At 41.7% G+C, this 12,513-nt stretch overlaps 1 protein-coding gene across 6 annotated transcripts in view; it reads left to right on the top strand.

Annotated features, from left to right (window-relative positions):
- The window catches only part of LOC124191981 (SET and MYND domain-containing protein 4-like), a 21,984-nt gene extending 9,471 nt beyond the window's left edge, over nucleotides 1–12,513 (top strand). The window contains exons 1-12 of one of the 6 annotated variants that reach the window (XM_046585066.1): nucleotides 4,661–4,834; nucleotides 6,706–7,055; nucleotides 7,480–7,839; nucleotides 8,388–8,607; nucleotides 9,145–9,293; nucleotides 9,539–9,624; nucleotides 9,686–9,866; nucleotides 10,184–10,344; nucleotides 10,684–10,724; nucleotides 10,824–10,853; nucleotides 10,923–11,211; nucleotides 12,066–12,513. In XM_046585066.1, coding sequence (XP_046441022.1) covers nucleotides 6,719–7,055; nucleotides 7,480–7,839; nucleotides 8,388–8,607; nucleotides 9,145–9,293; nucleotides 9,539–9,624; nucleotides 9,686–9,866; nucleotides 10,184–10,344; nucleotides 10,684–10,724; nucleotides 10,824–10,853; nucleotides 10,923–11,211; nucleotides 12,066–12,299 — 2,088 coding nt within the window. In that variant the 5' untranslated portion in view covers nucleotides 4,661–4,834; nucleotides 6,706–6,718 and the 3' untranslated portion in view covers nucleotides 12,300–12,513. Of the gene's footprint in view, nucleotides 1–4,660; nucleotides 4,835–5,735; nucleotides 5,870–6,705; nucleotides 7,056–7,479; nucleotides 7,840–8,387; nucleotides 8,608–9,144; nucleotides 9,294–9,538; nucleotides 9,625–9,682; nucleotides 9,867–10,183; nucleotides 10,345–10,683; nucleotides 10,725–10,823; nucleotides 10,854–10,922; nucleotides 11,212–12,065 lie in introns of those variants that run through there. The other 5 variants (XM_046585064.1, XM_046585061.1, XM_046585063.1 and 2 more) reach the window with 5 other exon arrangements.

The raw sequence follows: 12,513 nt of genomic DNA, 5'->3' as shown, positions 1-12,513 counted from the left end.
GCGCCGTAACGAATCGGAGCGATTCTTAGGATATTGCTCGATCGCAAGCGATGGCTCGTGTGCCCGCACATATATAGCCGATCGAGAAGTCATTTGCAATCTGCCCTATACATCCGGTCACAATCCAAATGCACTTTTCGACGTAACGATTCGGAATTTGTCGAGTAACTTGGGACACATCGAATCACCGACTGTGATTGAAGGCACTTCTTCTTCTTGACTGCCGTCCCCATGGCGGAGACATTTACCGGAGCGGCATAACGTCACGTGGGCAGCAGTAGATTGAAAATCGGCATGACATCCTGTTGGTGCAGCAAGCCCCCCTCCGTATAAAAATGATATTTGTTTAGAGCTCGAAGAGCCCCTCTGGCCACTGAAGGAAAACGCATTGAATTCGTGTAGTAGCAGTGCCATTATGGCCGTCATAAAAGTCCCTTCTGTATACACTTGTAGGCTCCGATTCAAACGTACGGGCGGCGGCCGTGATGAATGGACTGTAGAGATTCGCATCGAGTTACAGATGACATTCGGATGGTTTCAATCACGACACCGTATTTTCATAGTGCCACAGGCTAGTTTCTCGTGCTCAAAAAAGCGGAAGGATCATTCATCCATCGCATCCGACAAGTATGAGCGACACAAAAGGAACAGTAGATTTATCAATCTCCTGAGCTCTGTGCTCTCTGTTTCGGTGGGTTCTTATCCCGATATGGAATGCAGCCAAAAAGGCTAAATCTAAATCGATGTTACTCGTTTTGCGGTCTTCAAACATTGCGAAAGGATTGATTGGATAGAAGAAGAGATGGTCGTACACGTATATACGTGCGATAGGGCTCCGTGAATGATGCTCGCAGACCACCATCTATTCCAAGACTAGATTCGACTATTAGATCAACAAAAGAAACGAATAATGATGCTGGTCAATCCAACCTTACGTACAGTACCGTGTAGCGCGTTGTTTCGCATTACAAAGGGATGAAGGAATGCTAAAAATAAAAGATTGCGGGCAGACACCATTTTCGTGTTCAACAATTACAAATTTCATTCGTACAAGTAAAAACAGTTGCTGCACTCAATTCATAACAACATCTTTACTGTTCGGTTTATGGTGATTTTTCGAAGTGAGTCGCTAGCTTTATTTCTCAAAACGAAAATGTTGATCTTTAGAGGGATAAATCATGGTCTGATCCTTTATTATTTTAAAAGAGGGGAGGTTATAAAGAAATGAAAAATTTCCCGCATATCATCCGTTCGAGGCGCTTCAATAATTCATAAATTCTTTTTATCTTTTTACCGATATGTTCTAGCATCCTCCTATTGAAAAAAAGAATTCAGAAAACTATTTTCTTATTGAAATGATATAAAGGCTTAGAGCTCGACGACGACTAGCGTTTCTCTTGGATGCTAGGTTGCTATGTGTTGTTCAATGCGGAATAAAAACCCAAGAAATGTGCAAAATATATAGAAGGAACATTCCTGCAACTCAATTGATACTGTATCCGAATTCTACACTAGTCAGATGTTGTACATATTGAGTTGTTAAAATCCAATCCAATATGGAAGCTCGCTGTTATCCCGCTCTGATTAAAATGTCAACAAAGGACGACTGTTGATTTCTCATTTTGCCAGTCGTTGTTTGCTCTTTGTAGTTGGGGATCCTGTTTTCGATGGTTGCATGATGGGGTGGTGCATTGTAACAATGCACCGCTCCCGACAGCCGAACGGCAGCCAAAACTCTTTTCCATTCGCCTTTATTCTCGTTTCCTCTTAGCTAATTGAATTGACGCTTTTCAGTCGCTGATGGGGAGGAACGAATCTCAATTTTTTGGTGGGCGTCGTCAGTGATTAGAATCAACCTAAATAGATCAGTTGCCGGCGTATGATGGCGGTGTACCTCGAACGGGCACAACAGCTGTCATTGAGGCAACGCGCACAGTACATGTGCGGTACTACAAGGGCAAATTCTGAGAGTTTTGAAAATGAGATTTCATTTTTCAACTGGCTCTTCTTTCATGTTCAAGTTGACATGTTTAGATGGGCCCTGCTTCACTGACTCGGCCGGAAAGATATCGCTGGCGCTGCTTCACCGTTTTTTTTTTTTCATTTCGCGTCCTACATAGTTAAAAGAATATGCCGAACAAACTATAACTCCTTAAATCTTATAGAAGGTTATCTTGAATCTCAATATATATTTGTTCACCATGGTAACGGTTAAAAACCAAGTAGAAACAAAATAGAAAATGTACAAATTGAATATATATATATGTAGGCCTGTGCTATATAGGTTGGAACATGGCTTTCTGTAAGCTTTTATCGTGTTCCTCAATCTTCGTCAGATATAACAAGACTTGGGTTCCCGGACGATCGAAACTTGATCGGCGCACTACGTGAGGACATTTTCAAGAGGCTGTGCTAATGTCAGTCACGTTGTACACGTGTTTACAATATCTTGGATGAATTCTGCCTAGCGTTACGAGAAAGAAAGTAAGAAAAAAAAAAGAAATTAAACAAACAAGCAAGTACTAGGTGGACCGGAAAATAATTCGCTCACAAAAAAAAAAAAAAGAATTCCACCTTGGAGAGTTTGATATCAGAAAGTTATATGGGGTACGACGTCTTTCCTTTTTCCATAGGATCAAGTTGATAGGCGTTCCCGTTGAAAGTAAGTCGCGGTCACGCCATCATGTATATTCGAGAAATCCAAGAGCAATATTGCGGAAATACTTGCAATATCACGAGCATATTTACTGTAATATAGAACAGCTGCCGCTGCAGACAGTGGGGAATAAAGATGTGTCGGATGTCAATAACGGACTTTGTGGTATCGCTTCCGTTCTTTGTGGCACCTTATTGAATATCCAACACCACGTATGGTTGTGCGTCCTGCATCGCGATGAATAGATTACATGTTTGATTATCTATCGCTGTCATCATTTATTCTTCAGCCATTCGGAAAAGAGTAATATTTTATGCGAATGCGAAACACATCAACTCAGCCACATCAATTGCGCTTTGTATGCATATAGAAAGTTGACTTTCATAAATAGAGTAAGTCAAGAGCGGTATAAATATCGTCAAGAGTGACATCATGTCACCACATAACGCCTGTCTTGATAAATCTATGCGACAATGTCATCGGCGTACGCGTACCCCAGGAGGTTGTCACATAGATTGCCCAACATTAGAATGTTGTCTATTGCATGTTGTATCCCTCGAGATCCTGCGTTGCGTATGGAGATATCCGGTTACTAATATTGTCCAGAGTTCGTTGGCTCCGAGGGCTTGACTACCCAAGATCGACGGTGACACACATGACAGGCGCGACAAAGGTGCATCAATGTGTAACCTGGTAACTCGTACAAGCGCTTGATCTTTAGTTCAGTGCCCATTCTTTTTATTTCCTATCGTCTTTTCCCTTTTAGGGACTGATGCGCTTGGGCCTCTCTTTTGATTTGCGCCGTCGAATGTCACCAGGTGATCTTGTTTCGTTCCTTTCTTCTTCTTCTTCTTCCTGGGGGGGAGTTTATCGCTATGGTGAGTGCTCGAACATGAGTGGTCACTAGCGACTGATGTTTTCTTTACTGAATCATGGACAAATGGGCAAGTTGTTCTTTTTAATGAGTGCTATATTGCGCTTCTTTATAGTGTTTTATGCTGCTGCATTTCCTGCTTTTTCGTCCCTTATTGACCCCGTAATAATATTTGTCCTCTACGATCCTTATATTCTTCGCTCCGGACGGATAGGCTGACAAGGATAAACATAATTCCGTTTAGTAAATGTGACAGCGTATAGCGGAGCACTACACCGGTGCATCGAGTATCCGTTATTTAAAAAACACAAACATAGTGCTTATATGTCTATATTTAATATTTTGGATCGATGCCGAGTGTACACAAAAGAAAATGGTACACTCGCATGGAAATTCATACGAGTGGCGGGAATACTGTCACATGTTGCGAATCGGGATAAAGTTCCCACCAATAGATGCTGCCTGGTGGCTATCAAATCCAACAAATCTTTGCTTGATCCGACAACATCCGTTCCACTAAAAGGCTGTGCGAAAAGAACAGAAAAAAAAAAGAATTGAATAGGAGTAATAAGAATAAAAATGAAAATTCAAAATAGCAAAAAGATTACACTCCGGACTATTGCCATGTATGTCAGACCAGTCCACTGTTGTATATTTGGCTTAGAATAGTTGATCTCTCTTAGAGCGCTGAACTTCCCGATTTCCGACAGTTGGACAGCATGTTACACAGTACGCGGAAAGAGTAGTAGGATTGTGTCACACAAAAAAGTGGAACTCGTTATGTCTATTATGGAATATTCAAAAGCGGATGAAGGAACCCTCGAAAAATAAAAAACCCACCGCCAGCAGCCACTTAATGAAACTCATCTTGAAATAGAATATTAAGTGGCAGCGCGGGGAAACAAGAGCGAGCAGCGGGGATGAAAGTCTGGCGGACTTTGGGGGGTAAGCAGCGCTGAAGCAGCCGAGAGATATATGGAGCGCCAGTCCTTATGGTTTACGTGCTCCGTATTTTTCCCAACAAGCGGGATTGGGAATGCGTTCACTCCGGACGAAAATAGATCAGTCTGCAAGGGTCTGCTGAAAAACAAAAAACGGGATAAAATTGACGCTTTTCTTCGCTAGAGCTTCACGCGCTGTTCCAGTGCATCCGCTTCCTTAGTTCCCTCACGTTTTCTGACAAATCCAGTTCGGGACACTGTTCAGTCAGATTCTTCGCTACTGAAATTCGGCTGCAACTGTGAAACTCCCGTGTTGACACTGTATTTTACGGGAAATTTTCTCAATTACAAACCGCCTTGAAAGTGAGTAATAACAACGGTTCTTTAATAATTAGCAAGAAACAGACGGAAATATTCAGACTGATTGTTCGTTTAATAACTGCTTGACTGTGTCCTTCCGAGTTCACAATTTTTGTATTTCACGCACCGTGTGATGAGGGCTCAGAGGTTGGTGCTTAATACAGATTCCGGTTTCAACAGCAGAACAGCCAAACATAATATGTTGACGTTTGAGTTGCGCATAGTCACTTAAACTGGGTCGAGTAGAGAAAGATTCCGTGTTGATTGCGATGCTAATTGCTAATTAAGAGATTTCTCGAGATTTCTGGCGCTTCATTCAAAACACCCAACTTTGCATATCCCTTTTCGTCGTTGTAAGCTACCGTTGAGTTTTATCACCAAGTCACGCCTGCTTGAAAAAAAAAATCGTAAGAATCCTTTGAAATCACTTTGGGGGTGTAAGTAAACGGCGTTGTTTGTTTTATTTTAACATGTGTTGTACTTGGTTGCTAGGTTGACTATAATGTTCGATCTCACTCAAGTTGTACAACTAAAGAGAAAAACTGTATGGATGTTTTGATTGTGACCTTTGATAAGCTGTTTCACTGGTTTAGGTCTTATATAATATTAGTTAGTTTTACCTTTTTATAAAGTTTTGTGGGTCTAGGTTTAATTTTTAAGACGAGTATAGGACGGGGAAACATGTAAAAAGGAAACTGTTTCATGTGATGTCCTAGAAAAAAGTCACAACAAATTTGGTTAATAAAGTGGAAATTCGAATTCTCTCGCTCTCGCTATTCGCCGAATCGCTTTTTGATGTTTTTGAGCGGTTTGGATTGAGAGGCAAACTATCGATTTTTGAGATTGAAAATCGATTCATCAAGTGTGTATTGAATAAGGCAAGTTTCGTCTGCTTTGCCATTATTTTTCTTGTCGTTTTTGCTGATTTTTGATTTAGTTTATTACTTTTTACGAAAATGAAACGAAGTGTACGCATAGATGGGAAACGAAAGATTTTTGAAAGAGATAAGAAGAGTGACAGGAAAATTTAAGCTACAGGTAAATGTTTGATTTCTTATAATTTGTTGCTAAAACGTTTTTACGTCCATCCTACCATACTCGTACTATCAGGTAATGGAAATCTTAGAATTTTATTCCCCCGTAAACTTTTCAACTCAACTTCCACTCTTGAGAAACCCATTGAAGACGAAACACCTGTTCCATCTGATGGGTTTGACACAGTTTGAATCTTTATTTATTTAGTACAGCATAGGGTAGAGATCTAGCCATCCGTTTGTGCTGTTATGATTGTAGAAGTTAGTTCATGTGAGGTTATGTAGTGTCACTTGAAAAGGATACGATTGGCCTGGATCCATTTTGGTAACAACACAATTATCATCATTCCAACAAGAAAAAATATCATTTCTAAAAAAAAAGCGCCTCCTCGTATAATAAGCATCAATTACCGAAATCCAGTGGCTGTGCAAAGTCCTCTTCTTATTTTTTGCTGTGTATTATAAATAGCGAAAGCCAAGAGGAAGGAATCCTTTTTGTCCATACCAGGACGAGAGTCTGAAGAAAGAGCTCACCGAAGACAAAAGCTTAACTTTTTTTCTGGGTATAAGCGGAGCTAGCTGTATATAAGAGTGAATTAGTAACGTTGCTATGGGTGAGCGAAGTAATCAGAAGCCCTTTTCTCAAAACTCGTTGTAGCTCTTATTACGGAGGAGCGCCAGATACCGACGTCAACTCAATTGAGTGGATTCACTTACATTAAGAAGCTTCCGCGACATTCGGCCTAAATATAGACTGTTGCTCTCTGTGGAACGACTGTACATTTAGTTTCCGTACAAGAATTGATAATAATAACAAACTATTTTATTGGTGTTTGCTAGAAATAGATCACAAATGGAAGAAGACGACAACTTCGGCGAGAAGAATGGATTCTTCAAAACGTACCACCTTTCCGTGCTGAAGAAGCTTTGTATTGGTGACTTGGCGGGCCTGTCAGCCTGTCGTAACGACGAGGAGCGACTAGTTTACGTCCACAGTCTGCCGTATGTCCACGAAGTGCCACATGAGATGTCATCAGCAATGGGCAATTCCCTCCCAAGTAGCAAATCGGCCACCGTGGCGCAAAAGAAGAGGACGGAAGGAAATGAATTTTTCAAGAAAAAAGACTATCCGAGTGCGGTACGGCTCTACTCGGAAGCCGTTTCGAAAGCGCCAACCAACATTACTAACGGTAGAAAACCAATTAACATCAGTGTTTAGGCTATTGATGCAACAGTTAAATATAACAAGCTGCTTAAGTAGCTGTACTTTTTTTTACCTTTAAATCTATTCGCCAATCTAAACTTTTAAAGTTCCCGCTTTTCTTTTTTTAAAGCCAATCAGAACCAGCCATCTAGATACAGATCATTATTGATTATTGGGTTGTCAGCTTGTCTGTCAGTGCTGCCCTATTATTAGTGAGAATTGCTCGTTATCGCGTCTGTTTACTTTTTGTATTTGACCGGGAAAGTTTAAAAAGCAAAACAAAGCAAATAGAACCTAATGAGCATGGCAGCACCACCCGCTTCTTTCGAGTAGAAATTCATTCTCATGCACATGTATCTTTATCTCAAACAAATAATGAAGTTAATCTGTTCAGTTTTGTCTTTGTACAGAGTCTGGAGAACCGCAACTCGCTATGGCGTTCGCCAATCGTTCGGCTGCTCTATTCCATCTGGCGGAATTCGCGAGAGCACTAGTCGATATTGACCAAGCATTGTCCAGCGGATACCCCGCCGAGTTGCGTTACAAACTAGCCGAGAGACAAGCTAAATGTTTGATGGCTCTTGGCAAGCCGGCAGATCAAGTCATTGCGGCCTGTGAGTCGGCAATGAAGGACGTTAATGATTCACGCTTGGATCCTGCCAAACGGGATCTCTTCGTGCGAGATATTAAGCTATTAATGGAGGAATCTAAGTCGTCAAACAGAAAGATTCCCGAGAGTGCTTCCTCTTCACTGATACAACCAAAAAGAGGTACAGTATACCCAATTAACTCCGTCAGATAATAAGTGATGTGCACCCATTCACTCACGCACAGTCTAATTAATTTTATCAGTTCGAATGAAAAAAAAAAAAAAACTTGACAGCTAAAATCTTCTGTCAATTGTAGTCTTAAATTCAAAATTAAAGAAAAATCTTTTCTATTTTTTTTTCGCAATCAAAGTTTGAAATTTGTTTATTTGTTGGCGGGAGAGTCAATTCACAATGCCCACTAGCCATAAGAATAAGAAATAGAAATATAAATCCCCTTTCAAGTAGTATGTCGTAGTAGATGGTCACCTTGACAACAACCCAGTAAACTGTACGAGAAAAAAGGGGGAAAGCATAAGGCTAGTAATCATTATATGACATAGAGTCCATGGAGTATAATCTAATCGGGGTTTATGCATAGAATATAGCACAACAAAAGTTTCTCAAGGGTTTGTCAGCCGAAACGGGAGACTTGTTGACTTGCTGTAGATTATAGCAATCATCATATTTTTGTTGACATGAAAACTTGAGTGCATTTAATTTCTCGACAGATAATGGGAAAAAATGTCCGCCTGAGATCGTCGGTGGCAGGAACATCGAGCATCCGTCCTTTTCCAAGAAGATCCTAGTGGAAGAAGATGCCGTGTCGGGACGGTACGGTGTGGCTGCTGCTCCGATAAGGGTTGGTGACGTAATTGCCGTCGATGCTCCTTATGCTTCGGTCATGAATCCCGAAAAATTTTCAACGCACTGCCACCATTGCTACCAAATGTGAGTGCTTTCTTTCTTCTTTGTAATGGTTTATACTCATTCTTCACGCCCATCAATAATATGTTATGGCCTATAACACATCCCATCATCATTACCTCTCAGTTGACGACCACCAAGTCTCGACAACAGGCGTTTCGATATATCGACTGACAAAGACGGATAGGTCTTCAGGATAAGTAGTTCGTCATATCCTTCCGTCATCCGTCGGAAGAGATGGCGGCGCTCGGATCCGCCCATTGCATTTCAAGTCAGTCAGGAGTGATGGAGCACACAGTCCAACGATCCCTTTTCATATCGAGGGTTCACAAAAGGTTTCACAGGGGGAAAAAATGCACGCCCCCAAACATCGACGATGTCGGGGCAATCATATTCCTCCTTTGAGAGGCTACCGCGCAAAGAATCAATAAAAATTCAGTGACCTGATTCAATTTTTTGCTGATGGAGCGTGTATTAATCTAGTTATTGGCAACATCATTTTGCCATTCGACACGGAAATGTATGTAATGACGAATGAAAATTTTTCGGATTTTTTTACAGACTGGAGCTTGGAGAAGTGCTGCCGTGTTCCCACTGCGATTTGGTTTCTTTTTGCTCTGTGAATTGCCGTAGTCGAGCAATGGAGAGTTATCATGCCACCGAGTGCCCCATTCTGAGTTGTCTCTACACGGCTGGCATCAGCATCATATGTATCGTAAAACATACAAGAAACATTACTTCAGATAATTATATCCCAAGAGAAAAAAAGAGGCAATTAATGGCAAAGTTTGTTCTAGATAAAAACAAGTACCAAATATTTCATAATAAATCGCCCTCTTTCTAATTAATTGTCCGAAAATAATTGGCTCCTTTTCGCTCGAGGGATACGAGTGTACGCGTGTTTACAAACAGCAAACAAATCATTTAATGAGAAAACTTTTATTTTATTTTTCAGGTTATTTATCGTTGCGTATGATAGCGATTCACCCACCGAGTTTCTTCATGGACGTTCGACCAGTGATTGAGCAACCCGAGTTGCAGGTAATTATTTTAAAGAAATCCATTCGTCATCTTTCTACAATAATTTTCCCCAATTCAGAAGAAAGCCGCCCTAAGCGAAGACGTAAAGAAGTACATCAAAACGTACCATTTGGTCACCCACGACACGCTTCGCAACAAAGAGAGCTTCTTCCATGTGACACTCATGGCCAATTTCCTCTTGAAATGTTTGAAAGTGGCCGGATATTTTGGAACAAGAGATACGACAGATCTGAAATTTTCAGGTATTACATCGCCAAGGCAGTGTAGCCGACATTTTACTTTATCAGCCAGAGCGCTTGAGTGTACGAGTGGAAGCTTGTGAACCACATAAGAAAGAAACTGATTCTGAGAGCTTTTCCTTGTTTGGACGCGTGCCTGTCGCTTTTGAAAAGAGGCAAATCAGCCAATTGGAGGGGAAGTAAACATGATCACCCTTCCGGAAGAATAAGGAGCTTGAGATCCGTTTCCTTTATTCAACCAAGCACACAGACTTTTTCTTTACTTCCGTCTTTCCTTCGCTAATGGCCACCTCCTTCGTTTTCCTGTTGGTCGTATATAGGAGCCCTTTCAGACCAGGAGAGATGGATCGGTTCGTTGTTGCTAAGACATCTTCAGATCCTGCAATTTAACGCGCACGAAGTTTCCGAATTGCGGATGGATCGCCCCGGCTGCATGGAAGGCGCCAAGACCTTCTTTCTGGGAGCGGGTGTTTATTCGACGGTATACTTATTATTTGCGCGCATACACAATCAATGCGAATAGCACTGCACTTGGATAATGGTTAACGCTGTTATATAAGCGGTTCAAGGTTGCACCTATTGTTCCGTCTTCCATCAAATCCGATGCTTGGCATTGTGCGATTTCTTCTACAGCGTGCTTCACGCACAATCGAGCGCTATACGTTCGAATTCTTACAAATTTAGATCCCTAAAATCCCGGTGCGGAATAGAATGAGCGAGCGTGCTCCCTTCGATTGTCTGCAACTAATGAGATCCTGTTGCGCGGTAGTCGAAAGTTCAATTATTAACCCGCTGCTTTTTGTTGGTTTCGCGTATTTAGGTAGCGCTTTTAAACCATAGTTGCGAGCCCGGTGTAATCAGGTACTGAACACAACTTGTGCTTCATAATATTTTCCGTGTTTACACTATAAGTTTTCGCTTTCTATCAACTAATTGCCGCCCTTTCTTTCCACGAAACAGGCATTTCATCGGGGACGTCATGGTGGTTAGGTACAAGTCAACTTCGCTCTAAATGAAACACGTTGATAAAAATAGCTTAACCCATTGATGGTTATTCAGGGCTATCAAGAGTTTCCAGCCGGGGGAAATGGTGAACGAAAATTACGGGCCGATTTTCACTCAGAAGCGCCGAGTGGATCGCCAGCGGTCGCTCAAGGATCGCTACTGGTTCGATTGTCGATGCAATCCTTGCACGGAAAATTGGCCGCTGATCGGCGAGATGACGGATGAAGCTCTCCGTTTCCGCTGCGCCGATCGCCGTTGTCGCAAACCGCTGGTCGTCCAATCCGACACCATGACGCCGTTCATCATCTGCCCTTCGTGTAAGAAGAGCAACAACATTCTCAAGGTAAGCTCACCTATGCGTAAATTGCCTACGCGTAAGCACGTACGCATCCAGCGTAGTACTTCAAGCCCAAGCAGCTGGGCAACTTGAGTATCTAATGTGGCCTTGTCAGTTGAAACTTGAAATTAGCCGCACAGAAAAGGGCGGACCTTGAAAGCAAATAAGATTACCAAAAAAACAAACAAGGGAAAGCAAATTGAATTTCAACGAAAGGGAGAGCCGCAAGAACATATGCCGGGTGGGCTACTAAGAACACAATTTAGGTTTTAGTGTCGTGTAATATCATAAATCCATATTGCCCAAGATTTCCTGTCATTAATGAGGGAAATTATCTAAGCATTCGTGGGCGTTCAAGTCGTTCGCCGACCATTTAAAAAAGCCGTTGGACAATAAACGTTGCCCGCCTGTCATGTGGCAGTGACGAATGATCACGAAACTGGGAAACTTTTCGCGCGGTTTGCAAAAATGGGAAATAAGTCATTAACCCGTTTCAAGGCAAGTCATTTTGTTGGGGAAAGGAGAGGGATTTTATCTCCATATACATTGTAAATACGCAAGTACTTAGCAAGTACGTGAATAGATTGCTATTCCCCGCCGCCACTCGATCAACTGTCAAGATTCGTTATTGAGAAAGCGAGAACAAAAACAAAATGAAATAACGAGTGCCTGTGAGACATGCGTCACGATGGCAAAGGTTGAAGAGAAAGAAGCGAAATCCGAGGTCTTAGTAGAAACACAAGTGCCAGATTTTTTAGTATGTCAGTGTATGGATTTTCAAGTTGACGGGATAGTGCAGCGAACTGTATTGTTTTGTACCAAATTGATTGATTTTGTCAATAATTTCTTGATGCTTGCAGAGTCTCCAAGCCTTGCAAGATACGGAGGAGTCGTTCAATCGTGGAAACGAACTCATCGACCAAGGGAACTTTGCCGGGGCGTTGGAATGCTGCCTTCAGACCATGTCAAAGTTGGACGACATTCTCTGCCCGCCTTATCGCGATTACATCCAGTGCCAAGAAAGAGCTCGGCGATGTATCCTGACGCTTGGCAATGTCATCTACGCCCCTGATGTTGCAAATGTCCGTCGCTGATTTGACTCGTTTTAAAACTAAAGAAAATTCCCCAGGTAGGGATTCTAATAATAACTCCCTCTCCACCATGTTGAGGGTTTATAATTATGGATAATTTTTGAATTTTCATGTTATCTGACATAATTTCATTTACTCGAGTATGTTGGGCTTGGGAGCAATATTTTGTTGAATAATCTTCTGACTTTAACTGAAAAATAAAGCATCATAAATTATA

This window comes from Daphnia pulex, chromosome 4, assembly GCF_021134715.1.
Source record: "Daphnia pulex isolate KAP4 chromosome 4, ASM2113471v1".
NCBI classification, from domain to species: domain Eukaryota; kingdom Metazoa; phylum Arthropoda; class Branchiopoda; order Diplostraca; family Daphniidae; genus Daphnia; species Daphnia pulex.
Note: the sequence above shows the minus strand (reverse complement) of the source record. Positions and strands in the feature narration are given on the sequence as shown.